Genomic DNA, 23,565 nt, shown 5'->3' with positions numbered 1-23,565 from the left:
TCTGCTAGCTAGCTTAGTTTAATCTCTCCCAAATGAGACCCGCATGGGGACAGAAAAAGCACAGGCTTATAGTGCAGCAGTGCCTGTGGGGACGTCCAGGTAGCAGAGATGAAGCAGCAGGCAGGACACAGTAATGACCTGCCACAGAGAGCACAGCAGAAGAGCGGGGGCGGCCTGAAGAGCTAATTTTGGGGTCAGTAATGACACATTCAGGATTTAGTGAAGGCTTGCAGCTTTTGGCGTCCCACTTCAACGAGCATAACGGGTCTGCTTGGAGGTCATTGAATGGAGACTAGAAAGTTGAGCCGGCAGCCACATCATTTAAGAACTTGGGGACTCAAGTTGGGGGGGGGGGGGGGGGGCGGAAGAAATCATACCTCAGGGCTCTGGCAGTTACATTGCTTTCCCTTAAAACATGCTCATCTCCTGAAGTGCACCGATTTTGTTCTGTGGGTTTCGCCTTTAAAGGGATAGTTCAACCTCAAAATGACCTTTTTTCTATCGATTAGTCACCCCATGGAGACTTTGTTTTTGTCGCATTCCTAAACCAATAATTTGATGACCGGCAGCAGTCAAAGAGTCTCCTTTATGTCTCCTACCGGGACCGCGGTCTACTGGTCATCAAATTATTGGCTTAGGAATGTGAAAAACTAAAAAATATCCATGAATTTAAGTCTCCATGGGGTGACTAGTCGATAGAAAAGAAATTTTGGGGTGAACTATCCCTTTAATGTCAACTATATCCAATGTTAAATAATCCTTAGTCATTACTGGCAATGTATATGAACATTGGAGACTTGAAATTCACAAAGATCACAATCCTACAATGTCAATTGCTAACCATTGTTAGCAAGTCTAATTTCACACCGATTTCTCTACTCGTCAAAACTTGGATTGTCAGAATCCAGTTGTTCATTATGCATTGAAGAGATTAAATAGACAAATCAAGGTTGAAATGGTTTATTAGTTAAGAAATAACTTGTAACAAATGTGATACAATGTTTTCATTCTATCTATCCTCCCAAAAGAATCTATGCCAATGTCTTACACTTTTATTGATTTTTTTTAAACACTCATCACAAGAAAAAGAAAAAAAAAGGATCTCCAGTAAACTGCATCTACAGTACATAGGTGAATTAGTCAAATTGAACACAAGACTTGGTTAGCAGAAGCACAGAAGCATGGTTGTGCGTGTTGTGTGTGGTGTGTGCGCGCACAAAAAGTTGTGTTATTAAAACTGGCACTGGTTAAATTCAATGACTCAGCTGTCATGTGCGTCTGGTTACTATTTCTATCAGCAGTGTATAAAAATATAAAAAAGGCCATTAGTTAAGATTCATAAAGCAAATCCAGCTTTAGCTTAAAATGACACAAAGAGCCATGACATGGTGGTGTTACTCAGCTCACACCTTAAGTAAGGCTTCAAAACCACAGATCTTTAAATAGAAGTAAAATGACAGTGAGAAAAAAAAACTGAATTACTTTCTAATAGAAAATCAATTCAACTTGTCCCATACGTCACCACTCTAGACTCTGCAATCTTAAAAGAAAGGTGACTAGAACAGTAGCTAGATTCACTGAAAACCCTCAATGAAAACAATGCACAAACCTTTCAACTATGAAAAAAAGCACTAAATGTGTATTAAATGTTGGCATTCTTTGACAAAAGTTTTGAGGAAAAAACAACAAAACAAAATATATACAGCACGGAAAATATTGTATGCAATATGCAAAGGCGTCATGTTGCTTTGGGCAACCCTCCCCACCCCGCCCACCCCATTCACCCACCCTCCTAAATACAAGTCAGTCTTCACTGAAGACCCCTCGGACCCTGAAAACCCCAGTAATCCCACCCATTACACAGAACATCACGAAAAACACGATTACGTCACTAAGCCTGTTAGTTTGGAAAGACGGTGCCCCACTGTGAAACTCGCCAACCCCCGACTTCCTCCGCCTCCTCCTCCCACCCTCAGGTGAAGGAGGCAGAAAGGGCCTCGGTACAGTCGTTCCAGTCGTCCGTCTCGAGGTTGTACACCTCCATGGTGTTGAGGAAGTCGTTCCCGTCGAAGCCTCCCACAGCAAAGATGGATTCGGCCAACACGGCCACGCCCGCGTTGCTGCGTGCAGACGTCATGCTGCCCAGCATCCTCCACTCGTTGCGGGCAGGGTCGTACACCTCCACACAGCGCAGCGCGCGGGAGCCGTCGAAACCGCCCACCACAAACAGTTTGCCTAGAAAGAAGATCAGCAGCAGCATCGGATTAGAAACAAAACAGGAAATTGACACCAAAGTTGCAGGATTCTGCATCTGCCATGCTGAATTATGAAGCAGCCCGATTTATACTTGCTCGCCGGTGTCACACCCCTATATTATAGAGCTTGTAGATTTTTTATTTTAGGTGTGCGACACGATGCACAACTAAATACAAATCAGGCTTATGACAGTAATGTAAATGCTCCATGCCAAATTCACTCCCAGTGCCACCTCTCCTCTACTCCCATGGTAACAAGGTCTTACCTTGGTGGACGGCCACGCCAGCACCCCTGCGAGCCACGTTCATGGGGGCGATGAGGGTCCAGGTGTTGTTCTCGGGGTTATAGCGCTCCACGGTGTTCAGGCAGTTCCACGACTCTGCTCCTCCAATCACATACATGAAGCCATCCAGCTCACACACCGCCGCCTGGTGCCTCCCTGGTGACACAGAGCATACACAACGTTACCATTTACAAAGTCTCTGCAAACACCACCACTTGCATCTGAACACAATGTTTCAAGGATGAGGGATGTTACTAGGGATTGAGGACCGTATTGCATAGACACGTACTGATGTTGAGAGGGGCACAGTTGACCCAGGCTTTGGTAACGGGGTCAAAAGCGTCACAGTTCTTCAGGCCCTTCTGCCCGCAGGGGTCCGACCCTCCCACAACATAGAGCTTGTGGTTCAAGGAGCAGACGCCTTTAGGTGGACAAGAGAAATAACATGAGTTAATATGGTTTGCATGCTTTAGTTTATATAAACACTTTGACTATCCAGTTTGAGCCTGTTAAAATGTCCATCTGTCCATTAATAATAATGATAATAATAATGCTTAAGACTGCAGACTGACCTGCATTGCAGCGGTTGGTTCGGAGCTCTGGCACTTGAGTCCACTCGTCTGCCTGTGGATCGTATGTCTCCCCGCAGCTCAGCTCATCTGAATGACCGTTAGAGCCACCCATCACATACAGTTGACCCTATAAGAACAAAAGTCAAAACATTTTAATTTAGGTCACATGACACATCAACCTAATCAAATAAAATGTATCTAAAAAGCACATTTATAACAACTCTAGTTGACCAAAGTGCTGAAGAGAACATGAGGTAATAAGCGTAGACATAAACAAAGATGTGCACAAATCAGGCAAAAAAAATCACTAGACAATACAGCTTGCACTATAGTGGGCATTAGCCAGGCTAATAGAAAGCATTTTTAATCTAAACGGACAATATTGTGTACCATGAGCACAGCCATCTGGAAGCGAGCCCTGGGAGTCCGCATGGGAGCGATGAAGGTCCAGCGATCTTCTTTGGGGTCGTAACATTCCACAGTCCTTAGACACTCCTCTCTGTTGTACCCGCCTAAAGAAACAGGATTCAGAAAAGTCAGGATTGTACTTTCATTTCAAGTTTTATTAATTTCAAAACTAAATAAAAAAAATATGAAATGTTATCAAGGATAAGCTTCATTGTATTGGCCCTCTTCTTAGTAAAACAGTGCCTCTGAAGATTAAGCTCAAGGTCTGATTATAAGTGCCTCTCATGTAAGATGTATTGATCATGTAGAAAAAGTCATCCTCGGTGCCAACCTGCGGCGATGACTCTGCCGTTCAGCGATGCGGTGCCAAGTCCGGAGCGGGCGTAGTGCATGGGTGAGAGCGGGCGCTCGTCCAGCACGGCCTCAGGTTGGACCTCGAAGCTGAGGCTCTTCATCAGGCAGGGGGTGGCGGAGGGAGAGGTCTGTGGGCTGTTGCGACCATGCAAGAAGATCACGCACAGCACGCCATCCAGCACGGCCAGGCAAAGGTAGTGGTTGTCTGGACGGAGTAGAGAAGATAATTTACAAATATATACAAGTTGTCTACATCGTTCAAAGCGTATTTATTTGAACAGAGGTAAGGATTTCTTCTTCTTTTTTTGAAAGTGAAAAGATTTGAGCCGACTAAATAAAATAAAACAAATTTACTTGAAAAGGGAAGCTACCAAAATGTAACCACATTAACCCCAGAGTCTGTTCTGGGGCAAACATTCACAAAAGATAGCAGATCTAAAAGCAGCTTTTAGATTGATGTTTTCGGCAAACATATTTACTGTAGAATTTAGATTTGGCTGTATAGTTCCAGCTCTCGCACACTTACTGGTAGTCTTCTCAGAGGCGATGTACTTCCATTCTCTCCTGGCAGACTGTTTGGGAGTGTTAGATGGAGGGGACAGGCTTCCTGAGGAGCTGCAGCTCTGCTGTCTCTGGGCGCTCTCCCGAACGGGCTTTTTCTGCAACAGCACAGCGCAGCTACAGACACCAGCTACCAAAAGACCCCCAGTGGCCAACTAACACACTCATCCATCATAACCCCCTACAGGGGTTAGAGGGATTGAATCAATCTGTACTATAATACAAAAAAACGTAGTCCCTGATGAAGCCCTTCTTTGAAGCCAAGAACACAGCAACAACCCAGCCTATGACCCAAACTAGCAAAACACGCACATATTTCAATCAGAATCCAACTTGAGTACAAATATTGAGGAAGCCACCGGCTCTCCCCCACTGGTCCATATTTGCTACTTTTATGCAAACTAACCTAAGCAGGGTTTACAACCCCACATCTGTCCTGCCGATCCACTTAATTCAGTTATAGTCAACCAAAATGAGACCATACTTAAAAATAAAATAAAAAGAAGCTACGTAGATCTAAGTATAACCAGGCCAAGAATTTGCTTTATACTTTACGTGAGGGTCAAGCACAGGCTAAATGATAAAGATACTACACGTTGGAGGCCAGGCACAAGCAGCCATGTACCTGCACAAACTGGAGGTGGTCCTCCTCGCCACCAAACACCTCAGTGTGCCCCTCAATCACCAGCCCTCCATCCACCAGCTTATGGTCGGCTGAGTAGTACAGCGTTTGCACCTGCAAGACACACAGCGACAACACACCCATGTGGCTGTCTCCATGGCAATATGCTGAGAGCACAGCAGGGGAGGCGGGGGGGTTTGTGTCGAATCTTCTGCCTTGAGGGAGGGCTTCTTTCAAAATAAAAAACTCATACATACACACACAAACACACTGCTGCTGGAGAAGGTTAAATGTTGTTCAAACACTTCCTGGTTTTGCCGTGGCTCTTCTGTGGTCCTTGCCTGCCTAAGAAAAGGTGTTGGCAACTGAAGAACAAGTGCCGGCATCTGGAAAAATCTTCCAAAGAGAAGGATGAAAGAGGGAATGGGGGAGGGGAGGCCTTCCGTTCCTTTCACGTCAGCTTCTTGGAAACCTTTCATCTCAGTGGAGTTACATCGTTGTTGCTTAGGAATAGGCAGTCTTCACATCCAGATGACACAATAGCACTGTGGTTATGTAACAATCAGGCTAATGCATACATGTTGTCTGGTAGTCATGGGAGACTAGAAGGTTCTTCAAACCATTACAAAACCAGTCGGAGCACATTGAGTGCAGAAGATTCTTAAGGGACCATCATTTCCACAACATACGAACGGCAACGCACGCTCTAATATGGCCACCTCACTGGCCAATTTTTGTGCCACAGCCCTACTGGTTGATCAACTTTGACGTTAACCTGCAAAAAACATGCAAGGTGGTTACGTAAAAGAGGCACATAGCATTCAGACAACATTCCAGGATTGTGCTGCTCATTGTCGCAAGAGGGAGGTATTTGAAGGCTATGAGCCTGGAGGCTAATGGTAAAACTATTAATAGGAAATGGCTGCGCAGCAGCTAATTGAATCTTGTGATGTCCGTTTGCAGTCCAGTGCATCACAAGGTCTGTGTTAAGTACGTTACCTTATATTTATGTGAAAATGACTTTACACAGGGGTGCATGTATGATTTATAAATACAAATTTAAAAAGGAATGCGACATGTTTTAGTAAATGGCCCTCTATCGTATGTGGATGTGTCGTCTAGGTGCATCTGTGTGTGGGGGCATGGACAGATGGTAGCCCAGTGTCGTTTGGCTGCAGAGAGGGGCTGCCGAGAGGTAGCAGTACTTCTCGCGCCTTGCCCGCCTCTCTCTTTTCTCTCTGACTCATTTACCATGGCGGCTCAGTCCTGGCTCCTCAGTCCCGGCTCCTGCTGCTGTTAATAAACCTAGAGAAGAGATAAATCAGCGGGGAGGACCATCTGTTAGTACTGAAGTGACACAAACATAAGCACATTCACGCACACACACACACCTGCCAAGAAAAGGAAAAAAAGTTATCAAGTGAGATGGAGTTAAGTGAGACAGACCTCTAAGAACCTGCACGCGCGTTTGCGAAGAGAAGAGCGCCGTAACACTGGAGTGGGGCTGTGTGAGAACCAACCACGTACCCAAAAAGAGAACAGGGGAAAAAAAACAAAAACAAAGTGCAAACTCTCCGTTTTTTTATTTATTTTTGGCTCACCTCTACTCTGTAGTATGGTTCAGTTGTACAGTGAGTCTTTACTGCAAAACTTATCACTTGGAAAGAACAAATTAGAGGGGGAAAAAAAAGACAATCCTGACATGCCATGGCAACAACATGCCACTTTTAGTTCAGACCCCCTTAATGGCTTCTTTAACACCTAAAGAGAGGAAATGCAGCGAGGGAAGTGTGGTGGACGAGTGTGGAGAGACTACAGGACCGAGATACTGACCTCCTCCATCAGTCGATCCAGTTGGTCTCCGTTCTCCCACAGGCTGCGCTGCACCCAGTTCAGCACCTTGGAGTAGAGCTTGCCGTTGCTGGGCAGGATCAGGTTGTCTTCTAGCATTACTTCTAACTGTAAACGCACAGAAAGAGGCGAAAAGTTACAGGAAGCAGAAGGAAAAACGCAATTGAACTGCATCACTGAGGATACAGCAGCCATTACTGTCCATTGGACAGCTTGATTTTGAGTCTGACAATTAAATGATCAACACATCATGCACGGGAGATTTTGATTTAACCACTTAAACCCTTTATACTTTGTTGACCGGGGTTCCTGAGGAGTCTGTACTTGGCTTTCTCTTTTTTCCCCCTCTACACTAAATCTCTTCTCTAAAATAGCCGATCTACAAGCTCACAATGCGCCGAGTTTGTAGATCTGCAATTTTCTCAAATGTTCGCCTATTATGAGGGTTCATGTGGTTAATTTACTGAATGGAACAGCAAAACTTCTGCCAAATGATCATTTTTTAATAGATTCTTAATTAAATTACCACTTGTCTTGCAGCAACTGGCCATGGGCAGAAGTCAGCAATAAATTAACAACAGCTGTCATGTCTCCAACACTGATCAATGGGGTAATCAGTGAATGGCCGTGGTCACTTTTGACGAGCGAGGATATTAATATTATTGCCACACTTATAAACCAATTGAATCTATTCTCCTATATTAAAATTGGCTTAAGGGAGGACGGGGAGGCATACGGACCACGTCGTCACACTCATGTCACCATGACTCAACCATAACCATATAAGGAGTTCCCAAAGCAGCTACGCCCAAATATGGATTGTGTTGTCTAACCTCAATGTGTCGTCATGGCATCAGGTGCAAACAAATCAGTCGGCTCCATATATGGGCACAAAAGGGGCATGCCCATATATGGGCATAAGGGACATGGACTGACAGATACAGAGATCTCCATATATGGGCATAAGAGGGACAAGGACTGACAGATATGTGTATATGTGCATTTCAGTCGGATTGGCGGTGCGACGTAGGTGTGAGGGCCGTGTAACGGCCCCAACTCTATGGGTGCGTTCGGATATATAGCACTGTGCTAATTGCACGAGTGTCATAATCTCAAGTCAAGTCATGAAGCTAAAAATACATGGCTTACTTCAGGTTAAGCCCCATTTATACTTCATGCGATGCACTGAAAATAGCCGATCTACAAGCCGATCGCATGTGCGATGTGCTGTGATCTTGTAGATCGTCTATTTTCAGTGCACGAAACCATTGTACGTAGGAGCGTAAGTTAAACATTACTTTTAATAAAGACCTCACCTTGAGGCGGGGGAGTTTGAGGAAGTCTTCCTTTTCACACACATCCAGCAGGTTGTCCTGGATGTAAGCGTCCACCTTGGCCAAAACGCGGCCGTCTCCCATAGAGCTGGCAAAGTTACGGAAGGAGATGGCACTCTGGGAATCCATCTTGGACAGCAGGTAGTCACCACAAATCTGAGAAATGCAAGATTACAGTTGAACACATGTAAATAATACCATGCTCTTATGTCCCCTGGTCCAAAATTGTATTATATTAAAATCCCACGCCATTTTATTTATACATTTATTATTATTTTCAACATATTTTTTTAACTTTGTACCTTATTTTTATTATTGTCTATAGAGAATATACATAATGTATAACATAATATCTTTGTTAGTGAACAAAATAAATATATTTGTGTGGGGGGGAATAATAAATGAAACCCCACCTGCTTGACCCGTTCCATCTTGAACCTTTTGGCTGCAGAGTAAACCTCCTTAACCAGATCCTTGTCTGCCTTCAGTCTGGAGGACAGAAACAACAGACACTCATTAAACTAAAAGTGACAGTTGGGTCTGTTGGAACAGTGAGAAAGGCATAACATGATGTGTCCGAACAGGGACATATATCTAAGAGCAGCGAGTTGGTTACTGACTGGGCAGTGTAGGCGTAGTTGAGCAGGATCTCCACAGCTTCCGGGTTCAAGTCCTCAAAGGTGACATGAGACACTCCGTGGGGCTCGAGGTCACTGTTAAAGATCTCAAACAGGTAGGGGCTGCAACAAGCCAGCACGGCTCGGTGAGCCATCAGCTCGTGACCACACACCTGGACCAATAGCAGAGAGAGAGAGAGGGAGGGCAGACGGTTACACAGAGTATGACGGAGAAAACGGTTTATTAATCTGATCTGATGAGAAAGCACGAGGGTGTGCTTGAGTGTGGCAAAATAATATTCAGGGCAACATCCTTATGTTAAGAAACATAACAGCCTTATGTAAGAAATATAGATGAGCCAACAGCCTTTACAGAACACAACAGCCGTAATCGCGTGATTAACGTGGCTGGGTGGTTACCCAATGTGATACAAACATGAGATATGAAAACAATGGAAAGTTAACAAGAAGGATAAAGTAAATACTAGTCTCAACTTCCAACTACCACATGAAGTTTTCAACTCTAAACTGAAACTAGCTGGCTTCAGTGAGCCGTACTATCCTGACTTAAAAAGAAAAATATATTTGTATTCCAGGCAAACTTCCCCTTCCTCCAGCTCTCACAAAAAGCGCTGAACACAGAGTGAGTCAGGGTGAATTCCCAGAGAAAGAGTGTGAGGGTATTAGCATGTTGAAAGAGAAACATAGCCGGTGGTGTGAGAGGTGTTGACAGGGACAGGAGACATTGCATCAAGCAGGTGAGAAACAGGTTTGTGTGTGTGTGTTGAGGTGGTGAGTAGGAGTTGTACGTACCTGCAGTCTAACATCACAGAACTGTCCACTCTTTCTCAGGGCATTCATCTTGGCCACGGTGGAATCCAGGAAACTCTCGTCCTCAAAGATCAAATAACCGTTTGGAATCATCTTTGCTGAATTTGGATACAAAGCCTGACGGTAACAGGGTTGAAAATAATAAAAACACAGTTCAGACAAGCCCACATGCATGCCTTTTCTGTCCAGCATGATCAATACATAGCACTGCTCCAAATAGTTTTTACTAATTCACCACAGCGATGGGGGGGATTAAGATTAGGTCCATGTACATTGTAAGTGAAGGTATAATATGTCGCATGCATTAGTAATAGTCTTACCTAATGAGAGAATGACGTAAATCCAGGGAAGTGCTAGCCCTTACAGTAGAGCAGAGCTAGAGGAAGGCAACAGGCGAAGTAGACAGCAACCACGAGGGAGCCAATAAGTCTTCTTCACCAGGATGGGTGGGTGGGGGAAGGGGTTGTCAGAAGCAATGCCAGTAGCAGCCGCACCGAATGCAAACTATCAGGCTTGAAGCGACCGTAATCAAGTCCTCAGGGAAAACGTTGGCTATAGAGTTGTTCCTTTTCTGCGTTGGTCATACATTATAACCTAGGAGAGAGGGAGAGAGGAATGTAACATAACAAATATGACATCATGTTTGTTCAGTCAAGAAGATCTGTCCAAAGAGGAATAGGAAAGCTCATTTGAAATCGATGCCGCTTGTTTATGGTACTTTGCTGCAGCTGCCTGAGTCAGCCCCATGTGTTCAAAAGTCTCTTAACGACCAAGCTCACCGCAGGGCAGCCCAGCAGCACCAGTCTACAACTATAGGAACAAAAATAGTCAACAGCGGGGTTAGCTTTACCCGACTCCTCCCACGCACCTTCAGTGCAACTCTTAACAAGTCTTCAGCGATGCACAGCATGTGGCTTCTGCAATATTGCTGGCCTCGTGCATAACGCCTCTGATGTCTATGAAGTCAGTTTGAACATTCATTCTAGAATTTCCCAAATGACAAACCAAGCAAACTTGCAAAGGAGGAGACAGTGTGGTCACAGCCCTCCAGAAAACAGGGGATTATGCCAAACGGCAACAATCCCCAAATTATTGTGAATCTGGTTCTTAAGGCTTTAGTAAAACATGACACCACACAAGAGCGAGCTGCTGCAACAGACCACAAATTGGGTGAAACACAAAACAGAAGAAAAAAAATAAATCACACAATCCATGCCACAATATCACACCGGAACGACCTACTTTATAGCAAGATCACTCAGTTAAAGTCAGTCTTGTCAATGGGGAAGCAATAAATAGGGACTTGGGAAGGGGGGTTGGGCCATAGATGGTGAGGTTGTTTGTATTCTGGGTCTTGGCAAATAAATCACAGTAGAATTCCAACAGTTTTATGACTCCCCGTATGAGATAAAAGGAGAGAAACCACAACAGGTGCCTGTTATAGGTCTGAAATAGCTTCCACGCACCATGTGGGAAGGTCTTTCTTGGAAGCTGTTCGTTTTCAAGACCCATGTGAATATAGGCCTAAGGAGGAGATATATGTGCACATATGGAGGTTAATGTCACACAAGTTGGTGCCATTGTCACATTCCTGACACCAGTGTGTCTGTGTGTTATGTATAATCATTATGACAATGGTATTCATTAGTGACAAAGCTGGAATGTCCTGTAGCAGGAAAGAACTCGCTACTTTAACAAAATGAAGTGACAATTCAATAAATCTTTCTTAGATGACCAGATGCAAGCCAAGCATGTAAAGAAAAAAAAAAGTAGTCACATATGTTTAAACCATAAGTTAGATGCCGTGTCTCATAATAATAAAGTAATCATGGGTTGAGCCAGGCCATCGAGCAACATTTGTCAGAATCATATTTGCATGATCACAAATAATTTGGCCATCTTTAGAATGAAGATGCTTTTGATTGGCAACAATTGGCCAAGTTCACTTATGTCTGCATCACTAATTCTTACCCTCACCAAAATGTGCATCCGGTTGGGCAGACTTACTGCAGAAGTGAGCACATTCTCCTGTCAATTTTGTTTGTATAAAGCCAAACTTTTGAATGGGAAGTGTGCTTCTTTCAAATTTGGTTCTGTGTACGCAATGGTTATAAATGCAGACCCTGGTCTGTGGCCAGCGAGTTGTTGCCGCTGGCCAGAAGGTAATCCTTCACTGAAGCTGGCAGACTGGTGGATGGAGCCATCCTTCTACTGTTACAGAAGCTGCTGCCACAAAGCTCATTCGTGGGGTCAGGAGTCAGGACACAAGGAAGCTGCTGGGGGGGGGGCAGATACGGTTGAGTTTGTATGACAGACGGTGCAACGTTTCTTTTTTGTAGCGCCCCCCTATGGGCAGAAGTGAAAGTGGTGCGCTCTATAGAGGCCCTTCAATATGCGATTTCAATTTGTTAATGATTGGATGTTACGTTCATGATATATGGCATTTTTTTGTGGGCCCCGCCCACACATTTATTTTATGGTAATTATAGGCAAACCGTATGAGTATCAAACCCCTGTTTAACGGTCATAGTTAGTTACATGACTTACGAGACCATTTGTACTTAATTTAGCTGGAAATAAACATGTTTCTGCATTTGTGGCACCCCTATGGATGCAAATGAAATTCCTTTTGCCTCGGTGTTGTTTAGAGGCCCATCATTGTGCGATTCAAATTTGAGGAAGAGATAAGAGGTAAAATAAAGTTAAGATCTCTAGAGTCAGATTACCCTTTCAAATTCAGTAGGAACATGCACAATATGATGTGACGGTAGTGTGCAAACTGGACCACAAAGCCATGTGCCTCCATGAGCAACTAAATGATGTGGACAAGGTAAAAGACAGCTAACTGACGTGGGTACACTCCGTCCTCTGTGTGCCGTTACTGAATAAAAAACAAAATTACGTTTTCTCTACAGTCACAAACTGCCTGGAGGAAGGCAACAGACACAAACACATTGTACAAGCCCATGGCCATGTGTGAAAGACACTTATTGTGCTGCATCTCCTGTTAATTCTGGGACATCTTGTCCTCAGCTGTTATAAACTACAGTCAGTGCAAGGGTCAGTATGCATGTGGACACTGGAAATACTCTATAATCAAATAATCTAAATATTGCATCTTATTTAGTACTGCCCTAAAGCAACAATTTTACAAGAAAAAACTGCCTTTGGTTTCGTGAAACATGCAACCAATAAATTGTGCATTTTCCAGTCATTCCAGTTCAATGCCAACTTCCAACCACACTACTGTAATTGCCTCTCATCCAAGGAAACTGACATTGAGACACACTGTAATTCTGTGCCAGCTAGTGATCTTAATTTCCTCACAGAATTCACACCTGCATTAGTCACACAAACGAACATACTTCTTAAAATTTGTGCCAAGGCTCATATAAGGAGGGGGGAAATTACTAACAGTTGATTTTTAGTGTTCCAACTCCTGGTGGAAAATTACTAGAACCAGACTTCTAGAACACCATGTGCATATAGCTAGTGTGGGTGACCGTACACATTACACACACACACACACACACACACACACTAAAGCCTGGTGGTTACTTTAACTCTTAGTGTACAATTGGACTCTTACAGGTCCGTTTTTACACTGAGAGAAATTAACACTCCAGATTTTAACAGCCTTTATAAAAGGAGTCTTGCAAATGTTGAGAAAGAATGGTGATTGGATTCCCAAACATCACGGTTCCCTTTCATTACAGTTTAGCCACACGCAAGACAGACGAGACTATGGCAGAGGAGAGAGGACAAAATGTACCGGAGAGGAGGGAGGGGGGCGGGGGGTTAGAATGCTCTGAGGAAAGGGAAGAAATAAAGAGGAACTATGAAAAATTCATTGCATTTGCAGTGGTAAAGAACAGCGCATCACACACAGACAGTTAAATAAGTATCACTTCCGAGCTGGGTGTGTCTTCCACCCAGACACCCACAAGCAACAACAAAAAAACGCTGTGCTTCTGAACATCCTGTTCACTACCGTGCCTTTTGGGCAAAGGTGTGCAAATTGGGGATGGGCCAAATCAAAATGCATGAATTAAGTCTTGAAGTGCATCAGAAAGACTTTTGAGGTTAAAAATAATGGCATGCTGATGAATAAATAATGAATAAATCTTATGGCACTATACTGGAATACAGCGTACTGTCAGAACTGACATGGGAAGCCATAATAACCATCTCTGTGTAGATGTGAACAAATTGACCCAGTTTCTGCTGCGTTATGCAACATCTGCCAAGGCTGTGTGCTTATAGATGCTCCATTGACAGCAAACTCCTCCTCTACATAAGACTGTATGGCTCCACCCCATCTCTCGTTCTTTACTCTTCTATCTAAGCCTCTCCGTCAAGACTGGCTCATTCAATCCCAGTGACTCTCTGCTTGTGATTCAGTAATTGGCTAAGCCTCTAAACTGATAAAGACATTTTGACACCATTTCCCTCACTGTAGGTAGGTCTGAGGTAAAAAAAAAGAAAAGAAAATTAAGCTAGGTGTCATGTAGCTCCCAAACAGGCACATAAGAAAATGTTAATGGAACACCTTTATAAAATCTTTACACACAATATGCATTTGCCACATTGGTTGTATAAAGGAGTTTTTTGTCTCAAGGTTTTTTGTTTGTTTTTTGCTACATACCGTCTTCTCCTCATCTTGTAAAACATTTTAACAGCACAGAAACTTTGGGTCAGATCATACATATGAATCATTCAGATTGTCTGCACACTAAAGAGGAAGCACCACTATGAAAAATATCTGAAATGTAATGATTAATGTGCAATGCATTAATCAGTGCTGTGAGTGGGTTAAGCCTGCTACTAAGCCTACACAGTGTGTGTTCAAAGTATTTTTAATCACTTTAGTGTGATGACAAGAAGCCCACAAAGAAATCGGGGTGAAAATGAGGAAGGAAGAAAGAAGGCCCAAATCGGGTCAGTGACACAATGCTTTTATATTAAGATATAGGCACTATGCCAGGCTGATAGAGTAAGTTGTGAATGCAGTCAGCTGGGTAAGCATCATCAGTCAACAGGGAATCGATGAGAAAGGGGACAAGACAAAGGGGAGAAAAGGAAAGTACGAGGCTGTTCACTACTTGTGTCACAGAGGGTAGTTTTGAATGTATTTTCTCCCTCTCTGCGTTTCCATTTGACCGATCAAGTACAAAGGTGAAAACTGAACAATTAGGACTTGGGTTAAACCCCCGTAGTGGTAAAATGGCAAGTGAAGAGATACTACACTCACTGTGCTTGTGCTTGTTAAATCGTTTGCTACTCCGTTAAACAGAACAGGAATTTGATTAGGACAACAACAAAAAATAGCACTGCATGACGCATGTATGGGTCAGGTAAAGATTCCTTTACAGGGATGTTTGTAAAATAAACTGTGTCCAACATGAGGAAAAACAAAACAACCCCACCTACAACTGAAATTACAACTGATTACATAATACACATCCCTGATTATAACAGAGGGTGTAGTCGCACTAAGCGTATGTACGTAGATTCTGTTTTCGTTGGTGTGACACAAGACTGGAATGTATTAAAAAGAAAGTTAAAATAAGGAAGTCTTACGTAGCTTAAATTTTTTAACCTTAGAAATCTCCCAGAACTCATTTTGTGGCCAATTCTAGAGCTAAAATAATACACTACAAAATATCTGCCTTTGATTAAGCTGATATGAGACAAGCATGAACAACAGGGGCCATTCACAGGTCGATTTGAAAGAGCCAAAAAAAAGGTGTGGTCAAGCAGCTTTTTGTTTTTATTTAATAAATAAAAAACGACACCACATGGTACTTAAGCATAGGGAATGTGTAGCCAGCAGCCTACGCGCCGGATGTAAGGTCACAGTAGTAGGTTAAATACACATCATCACAATGTGGGGCTGATGTTGCTGAGACAAGACAGACAACCCATTGCAGGCCAGGGTGTAAATACACCATGTTACAGCCAGACTCATATAGTCATAAAGACATTCCTACAGTTTCCTAAATTCCTTTCGTTCCTTCCACTTCCCCCAGTGCCCTAAATGTCGCAGATGCTGTCACATCACAGCAGGGATTTGACATAATTTCTAAAGACTTAAAGACAATAATAATCCACTTAATTTGGACACAATGTGGCGATAGGGTGGTGGTGGTGGTGAGAGTACAGAGTGTGCCCATGCCAACCTTAGATACCAACCCTGGCAGCAGTGGGCATATATAATCGGATGATTGGTCACCCAGGATCTAATAGCAAGCAGCCTATTCGCCGAGAGCCTTGTCTGTCAACTCCAGTCGTAGAGTACCTTTACCATGCTGCATGGCGCGGTGCCACAGCGCCAATAAGGCTTAATTCCATACTCTGCCCTACGACGGTGTCATGGGCCAAAACATAGCAGACCTACCAGCTCACACCACATCGCGACTGACCCATTGTGAGCTTAATAGATTTGCTATTTTATGAGAACACGTCGGCAATACAAAAAAATAAATGCCCGGGTGCGTTACGTGTATATCGCCGGTTAAAAACTAGGTCAACCCTTACAATGTTTTTAACCAGATTTACACGGGTCGACCCACTGTCCACATTCTCCACGACACACATACCCAATACTACAAGGTAGCACACTTGAACCACCAGGGTGACGTGACGGCTAAGCAACGCCGTGGCCAGAGCGACAGACAGTGGCGCTCTGGCAGTTTCCCAAACAGTGGGTCGTGACCCATTTGAGGGTCGAGGACCAATTTCTATGGGTCACAAGTAGGCCATCCCCTTTTTTTGTTTCGTATATTAAAAAATATATACATTATTTCAAAGGATAAAATACATAAAATATTTTCCCGTTTTAAAAAACATTTTTTTAAACAATTCCATGAAAATAAATAAAATTCCACACTTTTAAAACCATGAAAGTAGTGAAAATAACATATCTACAAGCTCTGCCATTTTCACTAGTTTGGGTCCCGGGTGGGGACACATCAAATGAGTCTTGAGCTAAAATGTTAGGGAGCCACTGTTCTAGCATACCGAGGCTAGTGCGTGTTTAGCCTGCTGTATCCCTGAACCCCTGGTTGGGTTAGCTGTGATAAGATATACAAGCAGTAAATCAATAATGGAATTGCAAGGACGACACAAACCCAAAACCACCCTGAAAACAACGTGTCGTGTTTTTTGGGTTGTTTCGTTAATGGTCAACCAGCTGAATCTGACTCAGATGTCCTTGTGTCGACCACTAAACCGTGTGGAAAGACGCGGGCAGCAGTGACATTGAGCGCGACAGCGCGTATAATAATGCTGCGTTTACACTGGCAGACACAAAGCTACATTCTAACCAGTCATTTTCAATGTAAAGCCAGCGACAGGAAGATACAAAGATACATCCAACAGATGCAAAAGCTACAAGAAACTTGTGCAGGTTTCAACTTCACCTACAAAGATACAAATACGCTGTGTATGCTTTGTATTAGAGTCACTAACACCACGCATCATATGGAGGCATTTCTGGCCGTTTCTAACCTGCTCCCCCCCCCCACCGACCCACCCAATCCACTAACAACCAGATTGATCCAGAAACCGAGCAAACTAAGAGCAAGATCGCCACACACAAACACACACAATACACAGTTACGTTTTTTTCTTTCTTTCCATAAAGACAAGCATCTGCATCACTTTCCTCCCCTGGAATGAATCCCCGTTTTATAAATCAACTCACAAAATAAAAGGATCCCTTCTCTTACCTTGGGCATTTGACTGGAGGCGATATTAGACATATTTGTTGCAAATTCAGAGTTTTTGGTCGGTTAGTGGGTACGCGGCGGCAAAAATGCGACGCGGCTGTTTGCTGGCACGGTTTGTCAGGGGGGTTGATGCAAGTCCTTGTCGTCTCCACTCCTCGGCTAGAACCGCGTGTCTTTCTCCTTCTCCTCTCTGAGTGACTAACAGTGGCTGCAGGCACCAGGAGGCAAGAAGGAGGGATCTCTCTACTAAAGCTGCTCTAGCGCCACGCAGCGTCCTGACGTCGCCCGGAGGAGGACGTTCTCTAAACAGATGACAGCCCTCCCACTTCTCGCCAGTGGTGGGAAAAAGTACTCAAATTTTGTATCAAAGTATCAAAATTGCAATGTAGAAATACTCCGTTACAAGTAAAAGTCCGGAATTCAAAATTTATTTGAGCAAAAGTACAAAAGTATTGGCTTAAAAAAATGTCCCAGAAGTTACAAAATATATATTTTTTATTTTTGAAAATAGCCGATCTACAAGCTTGTAGATCTGCTATTTTCAAATGGCCAATATATGTAGGGCTGAAGTGGCTAGTGTATGTTTTGAAATAATAATCAACATCTACAAAGCAAAGTAGTAAAGTAAGTACAATATTTGTCTCTGAGATGTAGTGGAGTAGAAAATTAGAAAAAGAGTACTGAAAATTGGAAATACTCCAATACCTCAAAACTGTACTTAAGTACAGTACTTGAGTAAATGTACTTAGTTACTTTACACCACTGCATTACACCAGCTTGGGGGGGGGGGGGCAGTCCATATGTAGTCTTCCACGTGTCCCTGGCCGGCAGGTGCCAATGTTTGGAATTGGATCATTGTTTGGGAAAATGTAGTCCAGCAGATAGTAAATAAATAGTAAATCTTGTTTTTGTTTATTGGCCATAAATGTGCAATGTGGCCTTCAGTGTAATTCTCACCTCCATTGATGGGTTTGCCTTGAGAGATCCTCATCCACCTCTTGAGTTGAAGTGAGGGTCATGACCATCAAGAGGGGCCAATAGCCAACAGGTGTCAAAGATGCCCCTTTCAGGTCCCTTGGCTGGTTAGTGGCTGGTTACTGTGGACCACCTCAAAGGGTCAGTGGTTATTCTTATATTATTGAAAAAGAATCATTTCAACACAACTAATGGGTCAGCCAGCCCAAAGGACTTTGTGCCACATACTGCTTGTCCTAGTGTTAGATTCTGAACCACATTTGTGTGTACATGCACACATGCACTTATGTGTGCATGGCATCGCAAGTGCATGTTTTGTGCAATCCTGACTCACAGTGTAATTCATTGACAGCAGCACCACAGCATTTAGCCAAAGCCCCAGAAGCATGCTGTCCATTATACTGAGAACCATGGCCATAATAGCCAGGGGGACAGTCAGCCCTCAGATTAGGGTTATCAACACAGAGTAAGTTGTACATAAAAGGTTGTGGGCAAAATACCAACAAGGGGGTGACATTCTTGACAGGGTGAAAATATTTGTTGTGGTTTTGTGGTTGCAGAAATGAATGGCCTGTTGCTACGTACCCTGCCACTCGATCACTGACAATAGACACGTCTGCATTATATTCCACCTTCAATTCTCTAGCTTTTTGTATGGGGTGTGTGTTGTACTGTATAATAGACAGTACAATACTAAATGGCTTTCATCCCTAGAGACTGAAAGCTTGGAATTTGAACAGCGTCATCAAGGTGTGTTTATTTTAACAAAACAGGTTTAACTTGACATGCTATGCAGTAAGCAGCACTGGTCATCATGAATCATGATGATACGTACGTGTTTGTTTAGCATGATGTCAAACATGTGGCGTACGTTGGTTGGCTGTGGAGGGACTTCCCATCATGCATCTTAGACTTTTATATATTATGTAGCCTACATTATTTTGGGCATGGGAATGTGTTTATTGGGGTTTATGTGTTATATCATTTTGTTCATATAATAAATGTAACACACATATGGTATGTGTGTTGAATGCGGTGATGGTACCAGATTTAATACAGCTGAAGATACTGGCCTGTCCTAGTGACTAATAGGTGCCAGCGCACCGTTGCCTAAAGGCAGCAACGACTCCACATTGGGAATCTCTCTGAGGTCTCGCCAGTCAGCTTCATCAGCGTGCCATTGTCAGGGATCGCTGACAGCCACCACTCCCAGCTGCCTAGTAGTGGTGGCAACATTTTTGCCTCAGTGTCGCAAGTTGTGGATAATGTCTGTGTATATGACAGACAGAGTGCAATAGGATAAAATATACCAATGATTGTAAATTGATCAGGCCAATTACAGCAATTCTAGGGTTGGATACCATTGACATTTCAACCGATACTGGTACCAGTACCTGGAATTCGCTTTTGTTTTCAGTACTGTCTCTGTTATAACAAAAAATGTATTTCTGTTGTAAAAAACTGGGGGATCCAGAAAAACAAGACCACTCCAGGATGGGTGAAATCAAATGCCTTGGTTTTCTGGATCCCCAATCGTTTTTTTGTTTTGTTTTTGTCCATCAGATTTGCAACCGCCAGATTTGCAGAAGAGTTTGCATAATAAACAAATGAACGCACCATATATTATGAAAAGCACATCAGTCCAAATCAGTAGCACTGTCAGCAGTCTGGACCATGGGCTGCACCATAGGTGCACAGAAACAACACATTTTATATCATCAGTGTTGTAATTAAGTATACAGATTCCTGATTTTCTGTGAGATTATTGTTTGACTGCCTACTGTCCTAGTTTCCTTTGACACTGCAAAATGTGAAACTCCTCCTTAGCTATCACTATAACACTGCAATACAGTGAATACACACAACAACCTCCTCTGGTTTCAAACAATTAAGACCACAACAAAAACATTCACAGGCATCCATTCTTACTCATTCCCAAATACCTCCCGTAGTTCTAATTTGAAAGAACACGTGATAGTGTGTGTGCATGCGTGCATGCGTGCATGTGTGCGCACGCCTGTGCGCGTGTGTGTGTGCACGTGTGTATGTATTTGTATTACCCCAGTCTTCTTTCAGACACAAAGGGCTTGCAAAAACACATGCTTGATCCTGCTGAGTCATCTTCAGCCCTTTCAGTCCCTAGTGCCTCCTTCCATCTCTCACACCATAGAGATGTTCAGTGAGGCTGCACAGATGTGTCCTGACAAGGGTACTATGAATATTTTAGGTATGCAGGTCCAGCTCTGGCACGTGGCAGGTGCTGCTGTGTGGATGAGGGGCTGCGTTTGAAGGAGGTGGGGTCTTGGGTGGGAGTGGAGCCGCTTTGTCAAGATGTTGGAGACGCAGCAGATTCTCCAACTATGAACACTGTGGATTAGCAAATGCCATATTTGATGGTGATCGTTGACACACCAGCTATAGCGTTTTCCAGGGAGTGTCACACTGAGTTCACATTTGAGCGTGGCATTTGGAGTAAGTCTTTTAGACCTATTAAACTGGTCAAACTGGGTGTTATTGCTTTCGTTGACCTTAGAACAGGGCCACCTTAGAGGAAAGTCATGTGGCCCTCTGATAAAGACTTAATAAACCTTGAAGATAACCTTCTCATAGCAGACCTAATAGTATGACCTCAGTGAAACAGAGGCAGTACTGTTGGTTTATTCTCATTCAAGGTTCAAGAGAGAAGACATGGTAAATGTTTTGTACTTTATGGTCTGTAAGGTCAGAGAGAGAGAGCAATGAGAAACCAGACCTCATAGCTTCTACATTATTAAAGATTTAATTCACTGCCTTTACTTGATCTGGGCCTGAATGGCACAGAGCACAGGATTTCTTGAAATAATTCAGGATCACTGTTTACAGACAAACAAACAAAAAGTATGTGGGATTTTCAGCCCCCTCTTATATGTGTCATGGTTTAATTGAATTATAATTGTCTCCACCAGGCCGAAGGCATGACCGAGACTATGTTTTGCATGCTTTGAAACTGTGCACGCACACTCCCTAGACTAGAGGCTAAGGAAAAACCTCTACCCCAAATTCTTCACATCGGCCTGTTATATTGTCACCAGGAGGCAGATGTTTTGCTAAAAAACATTTTTCTATATTACTCAATATTATGCCATCCTGATTGGCTAAGATTGGCTTCCAAAGTTGGCAGGAGTGGCCCAATTTGAACAAAATGCCTAAAATCGTGATTGCAGCGACTGATTGCTGTGAAACTTTGCATGCACATTCCCACACAAGGCCCAGGAAGAAATGCCACCCTATATTTTTCAACCTGGCACGGGAGACCTGTGCTCCGAGGAGCACATTTTCTAGTTGGACTATAATACTGTATCATGCATGGAACAGAAAAGGCATGAGATTGCTTTCCAAATCTGAAATTCTAGAATTCCGTGTTAAAAAACTGGAACTGGAAGTAAATTGTGGATCAAGTTTACAGGTGATACTCAGAGCCTTTTTCTCAATCTCACACACTACGGCCACAAGAAGTAGACTCATTCTATTTCTATTTTATTTCTCTCTAGACAGCTCTCAAAGTGAAGTATGTAGAGAGTGAAAATTATAATCCAGCATGTGGTTAATGGAACATTGCAATGTTAAAGTTAATAGACCTCAACCGAAAACAATATCCACTGAGCAGAATGCTTTCTGTTTCAGCAATAAAAACCTGTTGTGACAGTGGAACCCCATTGGCATGTGTGAACAAATTCCACATCTTAAAACTGGATCATTAATTGTGTCAAGTGGTGAGAGTGAATGGTGTTAGAGGAGTTATGGTCTGGCTGGTGAGCAAGCATTTCATACTGCATCCATTATTTAGTAATTCCAAGTATTTGCTGCTCTATGAGATGAGTTTGAAGGTCCTCATGTCCCGACATGGTATTTTGATACCAAATACACAAAATGCTCTATGAGATGAGTTTGAAGGTCCTCATGTCCCGACATGGTATTTTGATACCAAATACACAAAATGTACATGGCAGCTGAGGTCACTGAATCTGAAGATTTTTTCTAAGAAAATTGATAAGGCAGATCTTTCATGGGTTATTCTAAAAAAAAATCTTCCATAAAACAGCATTAACTAACTGTTGCTAAGAATTAATTCATCCATGACTTAATACAGTTTTCCTGTATTGCCAGCCCGGTTTCTTTGCCAGGTAATACGGTCCACAAAAGCACACTTCCTGTTAAAAGATGGGTTTGGGTGCCAAGGCATAAGTAATGGCATTCTAATTCAGATATGTCCAAGCCATAAATTGTTCATTCCTGAAACAGAATTATCATATTAAAAACAATGAACTCACCATGTTCATATCTCCGGTAGTTAAGTCTGAGTATATACTTATTAGATGCCTCAGTATGGCTCCTTGTCAGACAACTGAAAAATATTTCTTGTCTTGTGTCAACTTAAATCAGTTTCTCCACTTCAGAATGCGTGTATAGAGATAAAATGAGTCCAAATGCCTCCCTTTGACCACTCTGACCTACATACCATAGATATGAGACCATTGGATTTCGCCCACCAGCACAACTGTGGTGGACATGCACTTTAAAGACATGCACACACAACACACATGCCTAAGGCACGCACACACGCTCTCACACACACACACACACACACACACACACACACACACACACACACACACACACACACACACACACACACACACACACACACACACACACACACACACACACACACACACACTGTGTTTGCACAGTGCAAACATAGAGATATTCTATTCATTTTATTCTATACAACAATTATATTATTTCACTTGGTCACCTGTGTCACAAATATGCTTGTAAATAAAAAGGGATTGACAAATATTAGGACATAACAAATTTTCCCAGCTGCTTGAACTGATAACTGTGACTAAACGGGGCCAGCCAGACTGACTACACTTACACACCCTACTTTAGCTTCCCACACACCAGACCAAGAATTAAATGTCAGTCATTCTGACCTGTGGAGGGACACTTACTTAAGTCCACTTGTAATTGTGTACTGCTAGTGTCTCGTACACGTGCACACACACACACACACACATGCGTGCGTGCGTGCGTGCGTGCGTGCGTGCGTGCGTGCACTAAATGGAATAGGAAAAATCAAACAGATCCGTCTTGATCTCATGACTATAGAGATCATGTGTAACGATTTA

At 43.1% G+C, this 23,565-nt stretch overlaps 1 protein-coding gene across 1 annotated transcript; it reads right to left on the bottom strand.

Annotated features, from left to right (window-relative positions):
* Window positions 1–944: 944 nt before the first annotated feature.
* ivns1abpa (influenza virus NS1A binding protein a) lies at window positions 945–17,622 on the bottom strand. The gene is made up of 15 exons (XM_080430273.1): window positions 17,420–17,622; window positions 10,010–10,283; window positions 9,672–9,806; window positions 8,862–9,031; window positions 8,655–8,730; window positions 8,224–8,397; window positions 6,890–7,015; window positions 5,060–5,170; window positions 4,400–4,532; window positions 3,851–4,078; window positions 3,502–3,623; window positions 3,112–3,238; window positions 2,829–2,960; window positions 2,522–2,695; window positions 945–2,235 (listed from the first exon to the last, which is right to left on the bottom strand). Exons 3-15 carry the CDS (start codon window positions 9,780–9,782, stop codon window positions 1,973–1,975), a joined length of 1,947 nt encoding a protein of 648 aa, XP_080286399.1. The 5' UTR covers window positions 9,783–9,806; window positions 10,010–10,283; window positions 17,420–17,622; the 3' UTR covers window positions 945–1,972.
* Between the last annotated feature and the right edge of the window lie 5,943 nt (window positions 17,623–23,565).

The sequence above is a fragment of the Gymnoscopelus braueri genome (assembly GCF_963280865.1).
Source record: "Gymnoscopelus braueri genome assembly, chromosome: 6".
Lineage (NCBI taxonomy): Eukaryota > Metazoa > Chordata > Actinopteri > Myctophiformes > Myctophidae > Gymnoscopelus > Gymnoscopelus braueri.
Note: the sequence above shows the minus strand (reverse complement) of the source record. Positions and strands in the feature narration are given on the sequence as shown.